Source organism: Tamandua tetradactyla, chromosome 7 (assembly GCF_023851605.1).
Source record: "Tamandua tetradactyla isolate mTamTet1 chromosome 7, mTamTet1.pri, whole genome shotgun sequence".
Lineage (NCBI taxonomy): Eukaryota > Metazoa > Chordata > Mammalia > Pilosa > Myrmecophagidae > Tamandua > Tamandua tetradactyla.
The window spans coordinates 123618988-123640693 of record NC_135333.1 but is presented as its reverse complement, the minus strand read 5'-3'; the positions used below and the strand labels follow the sequence as shown (position 1 = coordinate 123640693).

The window sequence follows — 21706 nt, the reverse complement described above, 5'->3', positions numbered from 1 at the left end:
AGATGATCAATGGAGTTTTAGCTCAGGTCCGTCTCACAGTGGGTCCAGTGAGCCCCCGGACCCATCCTGTAGTTATTTCCCCAGTTCCGGAATGTATAATTGGCATAGACATACTGAGCAACTGGCAGAATCCCCACGTTGGTTCTCTAACTCGTGCAGTGAGGGCTATTATGGTGGGAAAGGCCAAGTGAAAGCCACTAGAACTGCCCCTACCAAGCAAAATAGTAAATCAAAAGCAATACCGTATTCCTGGAGGGATTGCAGAGATTACTGCCACTCTTAAGGACTTGAAAGATGCAGGGGTGGTGATTCCCACCACATCCCCATTCAACTCTCCTATTTGGCCTGTGCAGAAAACAGATGGGTCTTGGAGAATGACAGTGGATTATCATAAACTCAACCAGGTGATAACTCCAATTGCAGCTGCTGTTCCAGATGTAGTATCATTGCTTGAGCAAATCAATACATCCCCTGGTACTTGGTATGCAGCTATTGATCTGGCAAATGCTTTTTTCTCAATAGCTATTAGTAAGGACCACCAGAAACAGTTTGCTTTCAGCTGGCAAGGTCAGCAATATACTTTCACTGTCCTACCTCAGGGGTATATCAACTCTCCAGCCCTATGTCATAATCTTGTTCACAGAGACCTTGATCGTTTCTCCCTCCCACAAGACATCACACTGGTCCATTATATTGATGATATCATGTTGATTGGACCTAGTGAGCAAGAAGTAGCAACTACTCTAGATTTACTGGTAAGGCATTTGTGTGTCAGAGGATGGGAGATAAATCCAACAAAAATACAGGGGCCTTCCACCTCAGTAAAATTTCTAGGTGTCCAGTGGTGTGGGGCATGTCGAGATATCCCTTCTAAGGTGAAGGATAAATTGCTGCATCTGGCCCCTCCCACAACCAAAAAAGAGGCACAACGCCTAGTGGGTCTTTTTGGATTTTGGCGACAACATATTCCTCATTTGGGTGTGCTACTCCGGCCCATTTATCGAGTGACCAGAAAAGCTGCTAATTTTGAGTGGGGACCTGAACAAGAGGAGGCACTGCAACAGGTCCAGACTGCTGTGCAAGCTGCTCTGCCACTTGGGCCATATGATCCAGCAGATCCAATGGTGCTGGAAGTGTCAGTGGCAAATAGAGATGCTGTCTGGAGTCTTTGGCAGGCCCCTATAGGAGAATCACAACGCAGACCTTTAGGATTTTGGAGCAAAGCCTTACCATCTGCTGCAGATAACTACTCTCCTTTTGAGAAACAGCTTTTGGCCTGCTACTGGGCCTTAGTAGAGACTGAACGCTTAACCATGGGCCACCAAGTTACCATGAGACCTGAGTTGCCTATCATGAGTTGGGTGTTGTCTGACCCACCAAGCCATAAAGTTGGGCGTGCACAGCAGCACTCTATTGTAAAGTGGAAATGGTATATACGAGATAGAGCCAGAGCAGGTCCTGAAAGCACAAGTAAGTTACATGAAGAAGTGGCACAGATGCCCATGGTTTCCACTCCTGCTGCCACATTACCTTCTCTTTCCCAGACCAGAGCTATGGCCTCTTGGGGAGTTCCTTACAGTGAATTGACTGAGGAAGAGAAAACTCGGGCCTGGTTTACAGATGGCTCAGCACGATATGCAGGTACGACCCGAAAGTGGACAGCTGCAGCATTACAACCCCTTTCTGGGGTGTCCTTGAAGGACAGTGGTGAGGGGAAATCCTCCCAGTGGGCAGAACTTCGAGCAGTGCACCTGGTTGTTCATTTTGCTTGGAAGGAAAACTGGCCAGAGGTGCGTTTGTATACTGACTCATGGGCTGTTGCTAATGGTTTGGCTGGATGGTCAGGGACTTGGAAAGACCATAATTGGAAAATTGGTGACAAAGAGGTCTGGGGAAGAAGTATGTGGATAGACCTTTCTGAGTGGGCTAAAAACATGAAGATATTTGTGTCCCATGTGAATGCACACCAGAGGGTGACTTCAGCAGAGGAAGATTTTAATAATCAAGTGGATAAGATGACCCGTTCTATGGATACCAGTCAGCCTGTTTCCCCAGCAACTCCTGTTATTGCCCAATGGGCTCATGAACAAAGTGGTCATGGTGGTAGGGATGGAGGTTATGCACGGGCTCAGCAACGTGGACTTCCACTCACCAAGGCTGACCTGGCTACAGCCACTGCTGAGTGCCCAATCTGCCAGCAGCAGAGACCCACACTCAGCCCCCGATATGGCACCATTCCCCGAGGTGACCAGCCAGCTACATGGTGGCAGGTTGATTACATTGGACCACTCCCTTCATGGAAGGGGCAGCGATTTGTTCTAACTGGAATAGACACATACTCTGGATATGGGTTTGCTTTCCCTGCACGCAATGCTTCTGCCAAAACTACTATCCGTGGGCTTACAGAATGCCTTATCCATCGTCATGGTATTCCACATAGCATTGCTTCGGATCAAGGAACACACTTCACAGCAAATGAAGTGCGGGAATGGGCACATGCTCATGGAATTCTCTGGTCTTACCATGTTCCCCATCATCCAGAAGCTGCTGGATTGATAGAACGGTGGAATGGCCTTTTGAAAACTCAATTACGGTGCCAACTAGGTGGCAAAAACTTGAAAGGCTGGGGTAATGTTCTCCAGGAAGCTGTGTATGCTCTGAATCAGCGTCCACTGTATGGTGCTGTTTCTCCCATAGCTAGGATCCATGGGTCCAGGAACCAAGGGGTGGAAATGGGTGTGGTGCCACTCACTATTACTCCTAGTGATCCACTAGGAAAATTTTTGCTTCCTGTCCCTGCTACCCTGAGTTCTGCTGGTCTACAGGTTTTAGTTCCAAAACGGGGTGTGCTTTCTCCAGGAGAAACAACAGTGATACCACTGAACTGGAAGTTAAGATTGCCACCTGGCCACTTTGGGCTACTTATGCCTCTGGATCAACACACCAAGAAGGGGATTACATTATTGTCTGGGGTAATTGACCCTGACTATCAGAAGGAAGTAGGGCTGCAACTACATAATGGAGGTAAAGAAGAGTTTTCTTGGAATATAGGAGATCCCCTGGGGCGTCTATTAGTACTACCATGCCCTGTGATTAAAATCAATGGAAAACTGCAACAACACAATCCAGGCAGGACCACTAATGGCTCTGAGACTTCAGGAATGAAGGTTTGGGTCACCCCACCAGGCAAAGAACCACGGCCAGCTGAAGTGCTTGCCGAGGGGAAAGGGAACATGGAATGGGTAGTGGAAGAAGGTAGTGATAAATATGAACTTCGACCACATGATCAGTTACAGAAACGAGGACTGTAATGCTGTTTTGTGTTATACTATTTAAGTTGTAAGATATCAAGTTTAAGAATGAATATTGCCCAAGGATTTGCACGCTGTTCTGGAGAGATTTAATGTGTTTCCAGTTATATGCAGGGCAGTTGAGTCTTGTCAGGTAAAAGAAAAAATGTGTGCTTATTTGTTTTCATTTGGAAATTAAGTATGGTCTAAGGTGATGTATATATATATATATATATGTGCCAAGTTGACAAGGGGTGGACTGTCATGGTTAGGGACAGGTGTCAACTTGGCCAAGTTGTGGTACCTGTTCATCTGATTGGGCAAGCGCTGGCCTGTCTGTTGCAATGAGGACATTTCATAGGATTAGGTCATGATCACGTCAGCTACATCCACAGCTGATTCCATTTGTAATCAGCCAAAGGGGAGTGTCTTCTGCAATTAGTGATGCTAAATCCAATCATGGGAAGCCTTTTAAGGAGGACTCAGAGGAGACAGGTTGCATTCCTGCTTTGGCTGGTGAGCCTCTCCTGTGGAGTTCGTCCAGGCCATCCATTGGAGTCATCGGTTTCGCAGCCTGCCCAGTGGATTTTGGACTCTGCGTTCCTACGGTCACGTGAGACACTTTCATAAATTTTATATTTGCAAGTGTTCCCTGTTGATTCTGTTTCTCTAGAGAACCCTAACTAATACACCATCATACCCCTAGACTTTCCTCTAATCAGTCTCCCAAATATGTGATTTGAAAATATGCTTTTCTACCTAATGGAATTGAGGTAGGCATCTCTGTGCTCTTGCAACTTTCCCAGCATTTCTAACTGGGCTAATTCTACAGCAGCCACTGTCTACCTGATGACTCAAATCTAGTCTGCAGAATCCCAAAGGTTCTTCAGGAGAAAGCTGCAGAGTGACATTCTCTTTTCATTTCCCTTTCTTCCCATTCTTCCACCTTCCTCCTTATCCACTGATTTGAGGACTCCACTGATTCACTGGAACTATCTCCAGTAGCAGAAACTCTCCAAAATGTATGATAATTCAATTAGCTAGTCCCACTTTCTTCTATCCCCATTGCCAATTCTCAATGCTTTCTAATTAGTCTCTGTGGAGATACTGAGCATTCCTACTTAAGGTGTAAGGAGAGGAATCTTTCTACTAAGATCATTATCAGACATTAGGTTTCAAAGATCAGCCCCATCTTGGCTTCCTTCAGAGAAATGCAAGCAGGTTTTATATATCACCGGTAGATAGGATTTCTTTAAGAGGGGCTGCTGGGAAACCCTGTGACTATGAGGTAGAAGCCAAATACTACTGCATTTCAGGATAAGAGTATCTCACAAGAAGCCAGTATCACCAAATCGGCACTGTCCCCGGAAGCTGACTCACAAGTACCCCAACTTACGGCTGACACAGCTTGACAAGGTCCTGGTCTGTAGTGCCGGGCTGCAATCCCCGGATATATAGGTTGGTTTTGCTCAGCTGGTCATTTCCATTGCTGCCACTGCTGCTGCTGGGGGTACTGTTGCTTGGACTAGGTGGGGCCATCTGCTGGGTCAATGACACATATGGCTACAGGGAAACATGAAGAACAGAAGGTCAGATGTTGGAGACTAAGGGATCCTGGTGCCCTGGGAAGAATGATTCCAAACTTTAACAGCAAACTAAAGAGGAGGTATTAAAAAAAACTAAACTTAATTAAAGGAATTCCTCTTTGCTATAGAGTAAGTAAATATATACTTATCTTTTAGGAATAATGAGAAGCCAGAACAAGTTTGTCAAAGGTTTTGAATAAAGCTATTTTATATTATAGCTGTATGTTTTTATCACACAGACGCTGCAGGACAGGATTAATGTCTGCCTCTCAAGTAAACTGTGTATTGAGATGAAACTAATAAAATCTACGTTCCACTCCAGAATGATAAAGAGGAAATAATAAAAATTAACCAATCATGAAGAGTATAAATTAATTGAACACAGATTAGTCACAAAACTGTAGAATATGAGAACTGCCAAATATCAAATTATTATAAACAGACAAATAAAGAGAAATATTAATTAACATTCCAGTTAATTTGAATGAAATATGAAAAAATGAAATTTGTTACCACCCTAATAGGGGTTTAGTAAAAAATTATTTCAAGTTTTAAAAAGTTTAAATGAATGAATAATAGATATAGTATGATCAAGGAAATCCTGAATTTGTGGCAAAACACCCCTAACCTTCTGCATCTGATACCAGGATGGCAACCAGATTCTGCTACATTTTCTAGGTACTTCTGTTAGAGAAAAAATACTAGGCTGGCCGGAACATGGATCCATCCCTTGGTGATACATATTACATTCTTATGCTCTAATCGGGCTTTTAGCATTTACATTTATACTTGGTTCATAGTACTCTATCTAAATTTATATTTTATCACCTATAACCTGGTACATTTTACTATATCTCACTCATATTTCAGTTCTCCCCTAAAATACTTTATAAGTCTATTTGGTTTTGCTTCCCTCTAAAATTCCAATTTCATTTCCAGTTTTATTTTTCTCTCTTTCTTTGGTGATGATGGTAAGGAACTGGAGTAGTAAAAGAAGAAAAAGAGAAACATGAATATCAAAGATGGGAAATTTCTCCCAAAAGAATCTTAATTAATGTGAAACATCCCATTTATATTTCATGCCTCTGATTCTTAGCAAATTTCAAAATAAAACTCTTTGCTTGGGCTAAAATATGTTAAAGCAGGTATTTCCCTATCTTTATCACTATACATAATCACAAACATACACTCACTTGCATATACAGTTTGCTCCTCAGCTCTCATATTTTAGCAGAGAAGAAGAAATCCAATATCACATTCTGAAATGGCCCAAAGACTCTTGATCCTATTATAGCTCTTAGCACACTCTTTATATTTCCTATTCCTATCACCTCTTCCTTCAACTAGGATTGTGCAGACAGAATACTCCATGTGCCAGAGGAATTTCTGTGATGCTCATGATAGTCTCATGATGTAGTCAAGAAGGGCCCTGTAGTACATGGGGCAAGTGTATGTCTTTAAGCAGCGTTCGGACGACAGGACAACAATAAGGCAAAGAAACCTAATTAAAGTCCTACTGTCAGTGCTAGAGTGGGAGTACTTTCCGAACCACATTGAAATGTCCACTGAATTACTATATCTGCAATAATAATCAAACACAAGTGGGTCTGGGCCCCCTCCACTGTCACTACTAGCATAATCATACCATCTGATTTAAAATAAAGTCAAGAAGATTGTGACCTATATTCTAATCATGGTTCCTGAGTTCAAAATGAACCACTGGAGTGCATTCAATGTGATACACCCTTCCTCATCTTTAGCAGTGGCTATTATTAATCCTCAGATGAAAAAGCCAAGCTTCTTCTACTGAATCTGAGATTTTAGGTCTGGGGTCGGTGATGATGCTAATGATGAGGCCAACAGTAAAAAAGGCAATAAAAATAATTCCTTGCTATGTGCCTAGCGCTGATAGATAAAGAGCCACCTGCCTCGGAGTTTATCTAGCACCCTTTCCCACCATGAGAGGATATTTCTAAAAGGAAAATGTTGATGATGCCAGGACTGTCCAAATAAGAGTACAAGGGTTATTGGGGAACAAAGTAAATTGAAAAGAAGCTACTGGCTTGCTACCCTTGTTATAACCTTGGTTTTAGCAATAGGGTCTTAGCTATGATCTAAAAATGTGACAATCAATAATAAACTTGGTACAAGGCCAGAAAAGTTCCTAGGAAAAAAGATATGGCTCGGAATAAAAGCTTTTCATCTTTTGTTATTCCCAAGCACCTCCTGAAGTTGCTGCATAGATCTGGCATCAAAGAGAAATGTTAGACAAATATTTGCTTTGAGGGATAAGAGAATCCAAGAAACAAAAAAGTTGAGAAAGTCCCTAAGTAAAGCCTGTCCAGCTTCCTCAAAAAAACTATTTAGAGAGAAAAACCCTATAAACTAACAATCGATGTTTATCTATATATGTAAGAGAGAAAAGAGTGTTCAGTAGACAGATATTCTTACCGGAGAAGGAAAGACTAAAAAGAGCTATGAGTTCTCAAATGTCCTACATTTGCATTCCTTCTGTTTACTCAGCTGTAGAAGTTCCAACTGTTTAACAAGACAGCATCATAAAATGCATTTATATCCAAACTGCAGGAGGGGTGAAAGTTTGGGCAGGCCACAGCTGACCAGAGAGCAAAAGGCTTAAAGGTTTACCTCTCTCTGATCCGAAGGGACCAGTCTCAGAGTGTTTTTGCTGGTTGTCAACCCCTAGACGGCAGGGAATTGTTTGATTTGCCTATCTGAGGATCCATATCTCTAGCAGGCATTCAACAAATATTTAACCATTGCCTGCTCAGCCCTATTCATTCACCGACAATGTGAACCACCAAGGGGGCAGTTTCATCTCTGTTTGCTGGAGAGACCACGGACATCTCCCAGCCCTCGCCCACCACCCACTGCCCCCCAACTCTTCTATCGTGCAATGATTTCCATTCCACAACCTAAGAGACATGTTGTCTAAAGAAAAGGTCTGACCAAACCTTAAACCCAGAAAACTAGAACAAGCAGCCTCAGATGTTACTCAAGGCAGGAATTCTCAGTGGCAGGGTCCCCTCCCCCCAGGGTGTATAAATATCTCATTCAAACAACATAGATCTCTATCTTTTTAAAAAATTATTTAAGCAATTTTATTCTGTCTCTCTTCTCTGATACAAAGTGGGGCATGCAGGTCTACAATCCACTGACCCTGTCCCAAGCATGTGGCCTTTCCAGAAGACAGGCCCGAGAGGATTCTTCCCCTGCTCTTTTGGACCCATTGTGCTGTGTAAGTAAGAAAATGGTCATCTGTTGAAAGTTTCTGTTGTGCCCTGAGCCTGTTCCCATGGCTTACCCTGTAGCAACTCGCTGCACAGATTTTGGTGCGGTGAGCAGGTGCATGGTGAAATATGGAGTGGGTTGATACTTGGCTATTCTTTTCATCACTCTTGCATTCCTTTTATATACAAGTGTCTTGGGCAAGAAGGGACTCGTGGTTTTCTGGGCTAAACTGAAGGACTGTCGTCACCCACCCTACCAGCAGCTGGGGAACACAGGGCATGCTATCTTCTCTGGGGGAGAGGTGGGGATAAATGGGACTTTGAAAATCACTCTCCCTCCTCCCCCCTCCAAATGCCAGGGAATTGGCTCCACTCTGAGATCAATGAAGTTGGGGGCTTCGACCCCAGCATATACCTCCTTGGCTCATGGCCTCTTATTAGCTGCTCTCATTCTGGAATCAAGCACACCCGCACTCAAGCCACCAGACTGATTGTGAGGTTAGTGTGAGGCAAGCTTTTTTGGAGAAGGAGATACAGGATATGAAAGATAGATATGGGCAGATACCAGGAGAAGATATCTCTCATGGCTGTCCAGACTTTACAATGAGGGTGCGATGACAGCCCTGATTACCCACACTGTTCGGAGAAATCTCAGCACCTGGCATCCAACCCTGTCCTCCAACTGAGATTCTCAATTAGAGTTAAGAGAGAAGGAAGTGGGGGTGGAGGTGGGGGCGGAGGGGAGGGAGCTGCAACTGTGGCTGAGCCACTGCCAGATGCAACCTGACCACAACCTTTATTTGACTGGGTCCCTAAAGGGAATCAGAGGAGCTTATCCCATTCTGAGTGACCTCTCCCAAATTCCAGCTAAGGCTTGGAGTAATGTGGAGGAAGCCAAGGTCTTACTGTGACAGCTGATGTTAACACATGGATATTTCACCACCGCCGCCACCGCCCCCCATCCCTGCTGGAGGGATTTAACTCCTCGTCAGAGTCCCATTTTGTGATGGGACATTGATGATTTTATTAGAAAGAGCCCCCCCTAAAAGGGGCAACATACTGATACTTCTCCTCACCCCAGGGCTTCCCCTGGGAGACAAAATTTTGTGGGTGTATCATGCCCTCTCTGCACTGAAGGTGGCAGGGGGGTCCCATGCTAGGAGAGTGGCCATTGTGGTAACTGGCAGGGGAGCCGGGCAGGTGGGTGGTGGGCACCCATCTTGTAATCCAGAGGGTCCTAAACCCCACAGATTATGTCAGGAGCTGCTCATTCCTCAGAGTCCCCACTCACTAAGAGGCTTGTGGCTACTAGAGTAAGGAGGTCCCAAAGGATACCTAAATGGGATCTTCATTGGGGAACTTTGGGGAAAAATATAAACTAGGAAGGCCACAGGCTCAACAGCAAAAAGTGGCCCCTGTCCAACATCCTTCCCACAACCCCAGAGATGGGCAATAGGGGAAGAGAATTTTGCAGATCTCCTTTAGTCCTGACTGAGGAGTCCAGGGGAAGAGAAGTTTGCAGATTCTCCTTTAGTCCTGACTGAGGAGTCCAGCTTCCAGGAGAGGCCTCTCTCCCCAGACTTGACTAAATTAAAAATGGCCTACAGGTGGAGTCAAGGGTCTCACCCACCCCTGGGACCAGAGGCCTTATACCCCAGTGTGTGTAATTTGGGGACAGTAAACCAACCTTTATGGTGCTTTTGGCTACAAGCTACAAGCTGCCAGGTAACTGTTATTCAGGAAGATACAGAGAGGAGGGGTGCTAGTTCCTATCGCTTTTTAGCGGCCACTGTTTCCTGCTGGGGAATGCGCTATAGGAGTTGATGTCCTGTACTGCTATGCCTCTCAGCAGCAAATGCAGGGATGCATGCCCAAATTCCAGCAAATTCTAGCCATCATATTTGCGTAAGTAACCAGCCAAAGCCCCAGTGCTCCCATCTCCTTGCCGCACTGTCCAACAACAGCAATATCGTCTCCTGAGTAGGGAAAAGGACATTATTGAACTCATAAAGGACCTTCTATCTGTGGGTGTCTCCTGCTGCACTATTTCTGCCTATAAAAGTCCCATGTGGCCTGTGAAAAAGGCGAATGGAGTATGGCAGCTGACTATAGACTATTGGCCTTTGAATGAAGAAGTGCCCCCTGTGGTGCCAAACAGTGCAAGCATATTCCTCATCTCAGTATCCTCCTGGCACCCCTACATTGGGTGACACAGAAAGTAGGTATTCCCTAGAGAACAGAGTAGGTAAAAGTGGCTATTTCAGCCACCCTGCCTCTAGAACCTTTAGATTCTGGATCTCCATTTGAAAGACAGATTTCTGCCACCAAGACCCATGTCAACTGCAGGAGAGCAACAGGAATTCCCTGGGTCTCTGGATCAAGAAGTTCTTAGACACAGCCTAGTGCTATTCCTCCTTCCTGAGGTAGCTTCTGGTATGCTGTTGAGCCTTGCTGGAAGTGAAGGGAATTGACAAGATCTCTTCCCTGAGACCACAAATCTCCATCATGTTCTGGGTCCTGGGTAATCGGAACACTCACCCAGACAGTGCCCAACAAGAGAATGGAAGTGGTACATTCAGTATCGCACTTGTCTGGGCCTCCAGGGAGTGACACACTTGCATGAGTGGTGTGTCCTTTCTCAGTAATGATCTTGCAAAAACAGATGAGAGCCCTTCCCTCCCTACACTGGCATCCTAGGGACCCCAACTCAAGTATGCCCCACCAGATGCTCAGTGTTGGCTCACTAATGGATCAGCCAAGCTAAAGCCATCTGGCATCCACTGGCCAGCAGCTGCTGATTCCCTTGCCCAATTTTCCTCTGGCACCAGAAAATGTGCCCAATGGGCCAACCTGAGAGTGGTCCTCTTAACCCTAGAACACTAGGACCCAAACATCTCTGTATACCTGTTTACTAACTCATGAGCTGTCACCACTAGCTTAGTAGTCTGATCAGGTTCATGGAGGAAGTGCAATTAGAGAATTAAAGGTGCCCCAGTGTGGGGAAGGGACCTACGCATGCAAAGGCACCATCTGTGTTACCCATGTTGATGCACATGGCAAGGGGCCTACATCAAGATGAACATCATTGGAACCAATGAAGGACGTATTGAGATGCCTTCTGTACCTGACGAGGCTGGAGATCCTCCTGAGAGAGAGCAGAGGATGAGCCCTGCCTAGAGGTGAGAACAATGAACTTGCCCTCGGTGACATCCCTGAAATAGCTGAATTTCCTGTACATGTTTCCACTGCTGGGTGGATTCACCACTGAACTGGATATGGAAATTCTGACACAATGAAATTATGGGCCCAGAAACACAGAATACTTCTTTCTTTAAAAAAGACCCAATCTGCCATTTACCAATGTGAGAGATGTCAACTACAAGCCAATACCCAAAAAGTGCATTTAGGGGTTATCCCCAGAAGGGCCACACCAGGCCACTCGTGGCAAGTAGACTACATCAGCCCTCTCTCGCCAACCCAAGGTTTGTCCTATGCCTTGGTTGTGACAGACACCTGTTTAGGCTATAGCCTTGTCTTTCCAGTTTGTCATGCAGATGCAACACATATATGAGATGCCTTGGAAAAAAGGCTTTGCCACCCCTCTGGGTACCCAGATGACATCTCCTCTGACCAAGGACCCTACTTTACTGCACAATCTACTTAGCGATCGGTCCAGAGTCATGGAATTAGATGGACCTTCCATGTCACCCACCACCCATAGGCAGCGGACATTGTGTAATACTTTAAGACCGCCTGAAAAAGGAGCTTCAGTATCTACTCCCTCTCCCTGACAACTCTTATTAGATGGACTGTCTGCCTTACTCAGGCCCTTTAGAAGCTGAACTCAGCAGTTCCTGAAATGGCAACACAGCCTTATCCTGCTTCCTAGTCCGGGGAGGGAACAAGGGTGAGGGACAAATGAAGGTTTGCTGCATGTCTGCCCTTACACCCTTGAGGATGAGGATTGGCCCCAAAAGAGGGAACAAGGCCACACCATTTGGGACTCTCCTTTCCAGCCACTGTCCGGAGATATTTGCTTTTTACCTCATAACACCTTCCACATAAGTCCCAGAATATTGCAAGGTTAGGACCACCAGGTGGAGAGATGGTATGATGGAAGCAGGCCTAGAAGTACTTACCACACATGGGGTGGCAATCCAATGGGCTGCACCCGTGCGGCTTGCCACACATATACTGGAGGTTAGTGGGCAACACCTATGCCTGGTTGGGCCACGTATCCCTTTGGGAGTGGTCTTGGAGGAGTCCTGACAATCCCATCTATTAGGAAGGGGTGGAAATGTCCAGAAGATATGGATAAGGTACTCAGATCAAAGGGAAAGGGGTGAGTTTATAGCTTAGGGAAAGGGGCAGACAGACCAGGTGGCCTTAGGTGGAAAAAATAAGTTACTGCAATAGGCAGAGAGAAGTATCTCCCACAGGAAGTGGTTGTATAACCCGAACACTGTCAGAAGTAGTTACTGCTCCCTTCTCCTGTTTTTCTAGATTTGAACTGGAAGGAAGACATCTTTGTCCAGCTGTCCAGAGCCATCTTGGTGGCAGGAAACCTGACATTGGCTGGATCTGTCATCTTATCCCTTTGCTCTTTCTCTCCTCTTTGCCAAATTTGGATTGACACTCAAGGAGGAGATCTTTCCTACCTCACATTTGAACTAACACCAGGAAGTCCTTCAATTATACCCAGTGACAAAGATAACAGCACAACCATTGGCTGTGCACTCTTCTCTACACCACTAGACAACCTGTCTGAACATAACAACTCCTGATGTAATGCAACTGGCATATAGCTCAATCATCTTTCCAATTTATTCACCAAGAACATATGATACACAATCTGTCATCTACATTCGTAGACATTGCTGAGTTCAAGCTCAGCAAAATTATTAGACTCTCTAGCCAAAGTAGTATCTGATAACCACATTGCCTTAGATTCCTCCTAGCCCAATAAGGAGACATATGTGCTACTGCTAACACCTCCTGCTGTACGTAGGTTAATACCTGGGGCAGGAGGTGAGGGTGGGGGGACAGGAGGTGACTAAAATCCAATGGCAAGTTCACTGGCTGAAATTTGTTTGTTCCACAAACAAATCCTATGTGGAACCTCCTCACATGTCTCCTGCGTGTTAGGGAGGCACAGATGCAACCATTACTCTAGATAGGCCTGGTCACCCTGCTTGGAGCAATGGTATACATAGGTGAAGCCCTCCTAATGCGCAGCAGCCACTGGTGTTCCCAAACATTTACTACCAACATGGTTGAGAGCCACAGGCTGGCAGGCCCCACCTGTCTCCTCCTTCATGCTTGAGATGGGAGGTGGGGTTATGATGTGGAAGCTCATGGGGAGGAGTAGCTAGGTCTGGTCAAGAAGCCGAGGGGTGGAATGCTGGGAAATGCTGACATACTCAGCAGCCATTTCCCAGCCCTCGCGTATCCAACACCTCCTCTTCTATTGCGCAATGATGTTTCAGTCTGTTTCCATTTCACAAGCTAGGGAAAAGGTGAAGTCTAATGAAACGGCCCAACCAGATCTTAAACCCAGAAACCAGGTTCAAGCAGCCCCAGATGCTAAGCAAGGCAGGAATTCTCAGTGGCAGGGCTCCTACCCCCCAGGGTAAATACCACGCTTCAAACAGCAAAAATTTGTCTCTCTTCTTCCACCCAAAATGGGGCGTGCACAGGTGTCATCTACTAATCCTAATCTGAGCAGTTTTGGGCCACTCTGGGAGACTGGCAATGATGCGATCTCTTCCCCTCCACTTTTGGACACTTTGTGTTGTGTAAGTAATCAAGTACTCATTTGCTGAAAGTTTCTGTTGTGCCCTGAGCCTGCGTTCCCACGGTACACCAGGCAACAACTTGTTCCACACTTTTCTTCCTTCATTTCATTTTTGGCCTTAGATATAGTTCAGAATGGCCAGGATACCCAGCAGTGACACTTCAAGTTGACCTTAAGTCTGATCCCTTAATGTAGTATCAGCACTCAGTAGCTTCTTAAAAGCTAGAAGACGAAACAGTGTTTACTATGAGAGGTGACTACAGTGATAACGCTTTTTTTTTTTTTTGGCATGGGCAGGCACCAGGTATCAAACCTGGGTCTCCAGCATGACGAGCGAGAATTCTGCCTGCTGAGCCACCATGGCTCAGTGATATGCTTTTGCATTAAATAATTTAAATATATAACCCCCAGGGCTTCTTAAGGAGTATGATACAGTGTAATTCTCTGCCCATTCTTTAAACTCCACCCCACAAAACTTTAGGGATTAAAGTCTTTTTACTATTATATCTTGAAATCTCAGTCCTGGACAATAAAAGAAGAACAAAACAGATGAAATTTCTATATACTCTAAACAAAAGTGTCTTTCAAAGTGGGTTCCAAAGAGAAAGAGTATCCCTGAAGATGCTTAAAAGACATCTAGGTATTTTGCTGCCTGTCTCACAGCCTCAAGTCTCTTCATATGCTTTCCATAAAAGTATCTCTCCCAAGTTCTTCTGGATTCTTAAGAGTTGCTTGTGGAAACATCAAACTTCTGCAGAAAAATAATAGCTCATTATTGGTGAATTCTCCGTATTGTGCAAAAGGAAGGAGATTTTTGTCCTTCACTCTGAGTCCTATTTCAAAAAAGTAATAATAATTGAAATTTGGCACTTGCTGTATGCCAAACACCACGCTAAGCACCTAACAGCCAGGATCTCATTGATCCCACTTCTCTTTGCCTTCCTTTTACTTTTACATGTGGTTGGTGAGTCTGTGAGGGGAGTGGTGCTTCTGGTAAACAGCAAAGTCCTCACACACTGGTGTCCTCATACACCCCATGTGCTAGATTCTAGTCCTCCAACCAAACCTAAACCTGCTCTTTCTTAGCACCCTGCTTTGAATCAGTGTTTCCTATTCAGCCGTGGTAACGAATTACCCACAGGCATCTGGGTTTCACTAGCAGATCTGAAGTAAAAAAGCTCATTCCCTGAGACCACTTCTACCTTCAAGGATCACAGCTGAAATTCTTCCCTTCCCAAAGAATTAATGACGTATGAGAACTTTCTAAAACCATTAATATCTCTTTTACAAGCCTACATTTCTAAGGAGTTTCCACATTTCTAAAGCATTCAATAAATCAAACTTCAAAGCTCCTCACCAAGTTATCATGATTTTCATACCTTTCCTACCTAGCCCTTTTTTTTTCTTTTAAGGTACTCAAATGTTTACCAAATGAATGGAGCACCTAGTATTTATTCTGAAAGCATCCAACATATAGCCATCAAGCAGATAACTTCAAATTCCAAAATTAACTTTTACACCTTTTTCTGAACTCCCTTCATGCCTAACATCTCCTAACTAGTCTCACTGCCTCTGGTTTCCTACTCATCCAAACCTCCCTTGATAATGCAGCTAGCATTGGCTTTTGCAAATATATGTGATTGTGTTAATCCTCTGTTTATTAACTCATTAATATTTCCCAATCACTTCCAGAATTAAGTCTCCCTCATGAGAAGACTCATACTTATACTCTTGTACTGGATGTTTCTTCTCTACTTGATTATATGCTTCCATCCTTTATTTCTAAAGGCAAAACTAATATTACCCCAGGAATCTGAGATTTAGGCCAAATGTGAGGGTCTTCGTTTTAAAGAGTTTAAATCTTAGAATCCTAAGGGGTATAGAACAGTTCTGTGTCCTTTTCTAAATGGCCACTGTGGTAGTTAGAGTCAGTTGCCAACTTGGCCAGGTGAAGGTGCCTAGTTATGTTGCTGTGGACATGAGCCAATGGTACTTGAACCTCATTTGTTGCTCATTAAGTCTGCAATCAGCTAGGAGGTGTGCCTGCTGCAATGAATGACGTTTGATTTGATTGGCTTGTACTTAAATGAGAGCCTCAACGTAGCTCAGCCCAAGCAGCTCAGCCCAAGCAGCTCAGCATACGTCATCTCAGCACTCTCAGTCCTTTGGAGAGTTGTTGGAACGCAGAGGCCTGGAGAGAAGGCCAGCAGAGATCACCCTGTGCCTTCCCACATAAGAAAGAACCTCAGATGAAAGTTAGCTGCCTTTCCTCTGAAGAACTAACAAAATAAATCCCCTTTTATTAAAAGCCAATCTGTCTCTGGTGTGTCGCATTCTGGCAGTTAGCAAACTAGAACCACTAATCCAAATGACTTTAGGAGTTCTACCTACATGATTACAAGCCAAGGTTATAAGTAAAAATCCACCAGGTTTCTTTTACTTCCAAGAGCCAATCAAAACTTCATGTCAACCTGGGTTCGATTTCTAGCCCATGTACTACCCCCACCCCCACCCCCACCAAAAAAAAAAAAGAATGAAATGTGACCCCCCACCACACAAAAAACAAAAAACAAAAGAAAATTGCATGTCATTCAAAGGACTAAAGCAAACTGATGGGCACTATAGCAGAGATCAATCCCTTCTTTGAGAGACTAGAGTACAGAAAATTCAGCCAATTCAGCTCCTTTAACAGTACAGAATTTGAGCCACAGGTGAAAATGACTTGTTTTTTTTTTTTTAAGGACATAGCAATACATGGCTAATTAGCTTTAACACTTAGAGTCTGAGGCAGCTTATGATATATACCATAGTGCAGCAAGGAAAAATCTTGCTCTTCATTTTCTAGCTTAGGTACTAGCAGAGGGCCTATGGCCTCAGAAAACCATTTCAGACCAGTAGGAACCAAGGGAAATAATACAGCACTATTTTTCCCTCCCCAGAATAACCATTTAATTGGGGGAGGACCTGGTAGGTTGGGGATATAGAAAAACATAATTCCATCTTTCACTCAGAAAAAAGAAAAGTCAAATTTCCCTCTTCCTGTAGCAGGAACTTCATATTTCCTTTCTTGCTGAGTTACAGGAAACTAAGAGATAAGAGAGTGCCCTTCCCTTTGCTCTCTTAATTCAAGAGGTCATAATGGCAGAGCCAGTACAATGCTTACTTTCCAAGCACTAAGTTTTCATAAGATCTTTAAGAGAATGATTCAGTCAGATGAGCATCTTTAACGAAAATCTAGTATAGGTAAAACGTTGTCTTTAAAAAATTTGTATTTCTGAAAATTATCTTCTCTGCTTAAATGCTCTTTTTGCCTGGTTTAATAAAATTCGCAAATCCCATATCCATTCATTGTCATCAAAGGTATACCTACCCTGGGCCCTTAACTTCACTAACCATCAGACCAAGAGAAAAGCTCCTCCCACATCTGGTCCCTAGCCAACTTCCTTGCACATAATGAGCATGGGTTTTTGTTAAAAGAGTGAAAAAAAAAACAGGGGTTTTGCTAATCATGCATGTTAATAAACTCCTTAAAAAAAAACTCATAGATACCCAACCCAGTGGTGGGATATCAAAATTCCTATTGCAGCCTAGATATGAACGACTCACAAGACAAATTCCGTTAGTCAGTGGTCTCTAGGACATACATCAGAACATCATTTCTAAAATACATTAACTCCTGGGTTCCAAGTCGTAATATCTCCTAATAAGAGGACATCCACTTTCTTAGACTATTATATATCATACATTTAAACACACACAGCCACTCATCAAGGAATTTACAATCTAGAACTTAACAATCTAGAAAACAGGCAGAATGAAAAATGTGCACTAATAGGGCTCCAAGCAAAGCGGTATAAGAGCATGAAAGAAGGTGCAATTTATTCCTGAGAGAAACATTTTTTGAAGAAGACATTTGGATCATACCTTGAAGGTATCATAAGTAGGATAGCAAAATTGTACTTGGGAGCCATCAGGGAAATGCAAATCAAAATCACAATGAACTACCACTTCATACTTTCTAGGTTGGCTATCATTAAAAAAACAGACAGATAACCACAAGTTGCTGGTATAGACTTAGAGAAAATGGTTCACTGCTGCTGAGAATGTAAAATGGAGCAGCCACTTCAAACAGTCTGGTAATTCCTCAAATGGCTAAACATAATTACCATATGATCCACCAATTCCATTCCTAGATCTGTACCCATGAGAAATAAAAAGATATGCACTTTCCTAATATAATGTATGTAGACAGCTTAATTGAACACCATAAGTACATGGAACCTTGAGATTTTGTTGGTTCGTCCAGAGTGATGCCCCAATGAATCCCAGAGTGATTTGAACAAGGAATAAAAAAGTATTTGCAAAGTCCCCTTCAGGGAATGATGAGAATGGGAAAAAATTCAATTTCCCCAAGTTGAATTCTTGATATTCTCACAAGCAGTGGGGACAACCAAAGCAATAGGCTGAGCCCCCAATCTTAGAGTTTGTTCATATGAAACTTAACCCCACAAAGGATAGGTCAAGCCTACTTAAAATTAGGCCTAAGAGTCACCCCCAAGAGAACCTCTTTTGTTGCTCAGATGTGGCCTCTCTCTCCAGCCAACACAACAAGCAAACTCGCCACTCTACCTGTCTACGCAGGACATGACTCCCAGGGGTGTGCAACTTCCTGGCAACGGGGGACAGAAATCCTGGAATGAGCTGAGACTCAGCATCAAGGGATTGAAAAAACTTTCTCGACCAAAAGGGGGAAGAGTGAAGTGAGACAAATAAAGTGTCAATGGCTGAGAGATTCAAAACAGAGCCGAGAGGTTATCCTGGAGGTTATTCTTACGCATTAAATAGATATGACCTTGTCAGTCGAGATGTAGTGGAGAGGCTGGAGGGAACTGCCTGAAAATGTGGAGCTGTGTTCCAGTAGCCATATTTCTTGAAGATGATGTGACTGTGTGTGCTGGTTTGAAAGGAAGTATGCCCCCTAGAAAAGCCATGTTTTAATCAAAATCCCATTTCATTGTGAATTACTGATTATGTATGTGTGATGTTTTATTTGGTTTCTTAATTTTTTAATTAATACATTTTTTTAAAAAAATCCCATTTCATAAAGGTAGAATAATGCCTATTCAATACTGTATGTTTGAAACTGTAATCAGATCATCTCCCTGTATGATGTGATTTAGTCAAGAGTGATTGTTAAACTGGATTAGGTGACAACATGTCTCCACCCATATGGGTTGGGTCTTGATTGGTTTATTGGAGTCCTATAAAAGAGGAAACATTTTGGAGGAGAGGGAGATTTTTCAGAGAGAGCAGAGAATGCTGCAGCACTACGAAGCAGAGAGTCCACCAGCCAGCGACCTTTGGAGATGAAGAAGGAAAATGCCTCCTGGGGAGCTTCATGAAACCTGAAGCCAGGAGAGAAAGCTAGCAGATGACACCATGTTTGCCATGTGCACTCCCAGCTGAGAGAGAAGCCCTGACCGTGTTCACCATGTGCCTTTCCAAATGAGAGAGAAACTCTGTCTGTACTTGCCATGTGCCCTTCCAGCTAAGAGAGAAATCTTGAACTTTATTTGCCTTCTTGAACCAAGGTATCTTTCCCTGGATGCCTTAGATTGGACATTTCTATAGACTTACTTTAACTGGGACATTTTCTCAGCCTTATAACTGTAAACTAACAACTCATTAAACTCCTCTTTTTAAAAGCCATTCTGTTTCTGGTATGTTGCATTCCAGCAGCTAGCAAACTAGACCACTGTGTGATTGTGAAAAACTTGTGTCTGATGCTCCTTTTATCTACCTTATCAATAGACAAGTTAAATATATGGAATAAAGATGAATAATAGGGGGAACAAATGTTAAAATAAATTTAGAGTGAAATGCTGGTGACTGGTGAGGGGGGGGGTAATGGTATGTATGAATTTTTTTCTGTTTTCTTTTTATTTCTTTTTCTGAATAGATGCAAATGTTCCAAGAAATGATCATGATGATGAATATGCAACTATGTGATGATATTGTGAATTACAGATTATACATGTAGAACAGAAAGATCAAAAGTTACGAATGTTTGCGTTTGGTGTTTTTTGGTATTTAAAAAATAAAATAAATAAATCAGTTGACCATAAAACAAACAAAAAAACATATGCACACATAAGAGGGTTTGAGGGTAGGATTCTCACATGTCATACGGGAGACCAGGGTTCAATTCCTGGCTCACGCACTTCCCAAACAAACAAACAAAGGAACCAACAAAAACAAAATGTTCAACAAATGATGCTGCAATAATGGTGCTTCTTTTCACATGAAAAAGAAGGAAATGTGATCCAGCCATATAGCATACAAAAAAAACAATAAAAAACATATGCTCACATAAAAACCTGTACATTAATGTTCATAACAGCATTATTCACAATAGCTAAAAAGTAGAAACAACCAAAATGTCCCCCAACTAATGAACAGATAAATAAAGTATGTTATATTCATACAGTGGACTAGTATTCAGCCAAAAAGGAATGAAATACTGATACATGGGATAACACGGATGAAATGTGACAACATTATGCTCAGTAAAAGAAGCCAGTCAAAAAGGACCACATATTTTATGATTCCATTTATATGAAAGCCCAGGATAGGTAGATTTGTAGAAACAGAAATAAGATTGGTTGTCTAGGGCTGGGGGCTAGGGGTCATAAGAGGATTAAAGGAGTAGCAGCTAAGTAGGTGGGGTTTCTTTTTGGGATAATGAAAATGTTTTAAAATTGATTTGATAATGGATACATAACTCTGTGAATAGGCTAAAGTTACCGAACCGTAGACTCTAAATGGGTGAATTACATGGTGTGCCAGTTTGGATCTGTGGTATACCCCAGAAAAGCCATATCCTTTAGTCCTCATTCAATATTGCTGGGTGGGAGCTTTTTGATTATCCATGGATATGTGACCCATCCAATTGTGGGTGGTAACTTCTGATTAGATGGTTTCCATGGAGATGTGTTTCCACCCATTCAAGGTGGGATTGCTTACTGGAGCCCTTTCTTTTTGGAAAAAAACGAAGAGCCATGAGATAAAAAAGGAAAATGCCCCTGAGGGAGCTTCATGAAACAAGAAGCCTGGAGCGAAAGCTAGCAGATGTCACCATGTGCCCTTCCAGTTGAGAGAGAAACCCTAAACTTCATCAGCCTTTCTTGAGTGAAGTTAACCTCTTGCTGGTGCCTCAATTTGGACATTTTCATAGCCTTGCCTTAATTTGGACATTTCCATGGCCTTAGAACTGTAAACTTGCAAACTAATAAATTACCCTTTTAAAAAGCCATTCCATTTCTGGTATATCGCATTCCAGCAGTTTTCAAACTAGAACACACGGTTTGTGAAGTATATGTCAATATATAACTGTTAAAAAAAATTTAATGGGGATGGAGTCAAGAAAAGAGACCATACCAATCATCAAAACCATCATGAGATATTTGGCTACCAAAGTTGGTGTGAACTAGCACAGGATTCATACTAGATTGATACCTTACTTCATTTTCAGGTAAAAAGAACACAAGTTTATTTTATTGGAACTCAAATGGAAATATCAACTAGACTTTAAATCATTTCAAAGCAAGAAAGGGATACTTCCTGCAGACGACCCTCCTCCTTACCCTCCCCACCACCAACACAACAAAAAATAAGAAAGGCATGTCTGAAACACACAGAGCCTGGGGCACAGAACCCTTCCAATGTATCTGCCCTCTAAGCTGGTTTTAAGAGCTGACTCTCAGTACTTCCTGCTATTTCTTCTTAGCA

General features: G+C 43.1%; 1 protein-coding gene across 4 annotated transcripts in view; it reads right to left on the bottom strand.

Annotated features, from left to right (window-relative positions):
* The window catches only part of RBMS2 (RNA binding motif single stranded interacting protein 2), an 88790-nt gene that overhangs the window by 35027 nt on the left and 32057 nt on the right, over positions 1 to 21706 (bottom strand). For all 4 annotated transcript variants that reach the window (XM_077111076.1, XM_077111074.1, XM_077111077.1 and 1 more), the window contains exon 2: positions 4687 to 4853. In XM_077111076.1, the coding sequence (XP_076967191.1) occupies positions 4687 to 4853 (167 nt within the window). The remainder of the gene's footprint in view (positions 1 to 4686; positions 4854 to 21706) is intronic.